Source organism: Zosterops lateralis (assembly GCF_965231275.1).
Source record: "Zosterops lateralis genome assembly, chromosome: 24".
In the NCBI taxonomy this organism is placed as follows: domain Eukaryota; kingdom Metazoa; phylum Chordata; class Aves; order Passeriformes; family Zosteropidae; genus Zosterops; species Zosterops lateralis.
The window spans coordinates 2,217,063-2,219,529 of record NC_139784.1 but is presented as its reverse complement, the minus strand read 5'-3'; the positions used below and the strand labels follow the sequence as shown (position 1 = coordinate 2,219,529).

The 2,467-nt window shown below is 50.9% G+C and overlaps 1 protein-coding gene across 1 annotated transcript; it reads left to right on the top strand.

Annotated features, from left to right (window-relative positions):
* Positions 1-1,730: 1,730 nt before the first annotated feature.
* On the top strand, positions 1,731-2,036 carry LOC310918804 (feather keratin Cos1-1/Cos1-3/Cos2-1-like; the record flags this gene model as incomplete). Its single annotated transcript, XM_083877781.1, has 1 exon — positions 1,731-2,036. One exon carries the CDS (start codon positions 1,731-1,733, stop codon positions 2,034-2,036), a length of 306 nt encoding a protein of 101 aa, XP_083733907.1.
* Between the last annotated feature and the right edge of the window lie 431 nt (positions 2,037-2,467).

Sequence of the window (2,467 nt, the reverse complement as noted above, 5' to 3'; positions counted from 1 at the left end):
TTACTAGCTGTAAGTTAAAAGACCAAACCAAAGATGAGACCCCCGGAAGAAACAAAAGAAACCAAGAACCCTGGGGTTGCTCCCAACGAGGGCGGGTTCTCCAACTCTGTTGAACTGCCTGCAGCAGAGCTGAAAAAGACCCTCCTCCTCCACGGCGCACACGGGCAGCCAAAAACCCCTCGAGCAGATATTAAAAGAGCTGATCAATAAAGGCATTTTAAAGAGATTAATATTATCTCCCCCCATTTTTATTCATAACAACGTTCATCTCTCCCAGTCCTGTCTCCATAGCAGCAGCGCTGCAGCCCTCAGAACATCTTCTGGACCTACTTCAGCACCTTCACATTGGTGGCCCCAGAACTGGACACAGCACTCCAGCTGGGGTCTCACAAGAGCAGAGTACTGGGGGCGAACCACTTCTCTACACCTGGTAGTCACTCTTCTTTTAATGCAATACAATTCTGGGATACAATTCCAGGGCTGAATATGAACATTGCAGGTCAGGTCCAGCCTCTCATTCACCAGTACACCCAAGTCTTTCTTCCCTGGGCTGTTCTCAGTTTACTCCTTACCCAGTCTGTGTCCATTGGGAATGAGCCAACCCAAATTCAGGACCTTACACTTCGCCTTCTTGAGCTTCATGAGGATCACATGGGCCACCTCTCTATACTGTAGAAGTCCAGGTTGTAGGAACACAACACACTGTGGACTCTCCTGAGGATACCTGAGGACAACTGCAGCAGGGTTGGAGCATTGTGAGGAGGGACAAGGACAAACCCATGACATTTTCTGTGTTGCACAAAGAGGGGATAAGTTAAAACAAGTTAGAATTTTCTGCTGATAGCATTGTTAGCAGGTTGGGGCCAAAACCAGTTGCAGAGTCCCCGGACATGGGAATGATAAAAAGTTACCATAGGGAAGGAAAGAGAAGGATAGGGCATCCTTATGCACAGGAGTCCATGGGAGCCAGCTGAGGATTACTGGAAGTCAAACAGCCTGACCAGAGTTATACAGACTATATTATCACTTGCCTAGTCTGGGCCCATGCAGTACATAAACCAAGTCTTCTGCCTGCACTGCTGCATTCCTGCCTTAGAAATCCCAGGGCCTTTAATCCCAGGGATCAGAAGAAGCCTTCATTGGGGAACGGGCATGGAACAAACCGGGAAATGAAAAGGCAGCAGTGCGGGAAATGAAAGCACAGCCCATATCATTAGATGTGCTGGTTTGCATTCAAGATGAGCTTGCTGGGAAATTGTTACCTCTGCAGAGGCTGCCCCTGGTCCTGCGGCAGTGAAGGGCAGGTATAAAAGGCAGCCCAAGTCTCTGCTCTCTCATCCACTTCTCTTGCTTCCTTCAACTTGGGAACCAGGTGAGTCTGAAGCCCCTTCTCTTTCTCTTGCAAAATGAGATCTCCACTTGGTGGACATCTCAACTGATGTTGGCTTTCTCATATTTGGGGACTGGAGCATCTGGTCACAAGAGAAGAAAGTGGGGAGGAGGCTGGCATAGAGTGAGGTTGGTGACAGTGGTGCCTTTTGCTTTATGCCCTGGGAGAGAACTTCCCAAGTCAGGCTGCTCTTTGTAGGGCTCCTGGTTCAGTCTGCAACTTGCCACTCCTGATGGCCTTGGCTGTTTTGTGATAGGGTAATCAAACTGCTCCTCACCCACTCACCTTGCAGCCTTGTGCTCTGTTTCTTCTCTGCTCTCTCTGCCAGGTGCACCAAGACATGTCCTGCAACACCCAGTGCCGTCCCTGCCAGCCCTGTGGCCCCACCCCGCTGGCCAACAGCTGCAATGAGCCCTGTGTCAGACAGTGCCAGGACTCCACCGTTGTCATTGAGCCTCCTGCTGTGCTGGTGACTCTGCCTGGCCCCATCCTCAGCTCCTTCCCACAGAACACCGTGGTGGGATCCTCCACTTCTGCTGCTGTTGGCAACATCCTCAGCTGTGATGGAGTTCCCATCAACTCTGGAGGCTTTGACATCTCCTGCATCACCAGACGCTACGGTGGAAGGAGGGGCCTCCCCTGCTAAAGATGCTGCTGGGCATAAATAGGTCCTGGAAATTGCCCCAGGATCTCCAGGCATGGTGCTGAACAAAGGAAGAGTCTTCAGGTCATTTCTTTCAGCGGAACTGACCATCTTTAGTTCCTACTGAAAATGCTGGATGGAAGGGCCCAGCTCAGGCACTTCGAAAGCATGCCCTATGTCTTTCCTACGTATCTCCTTGTTTCATTGTGTCCTTCTGCTCCCCTCGGCTGCAAGGCTCCTCCAAGCCAGCCTGCACTCTAAAGGCAAGGCAAATGGATGCCCTGCATGGACTTCACCATGGTCAAGAGGTGAAGTGTCTTGCTTGTCCCTCCAGATCCCTGCACTGAGGGCCTGTGCTTGTAGCAACTTTGATCCCCTCTTTAAACTCAATAAAGATTTTTGCATCTCAGGCTGGGTCTCCAGTTGGTCGTTCC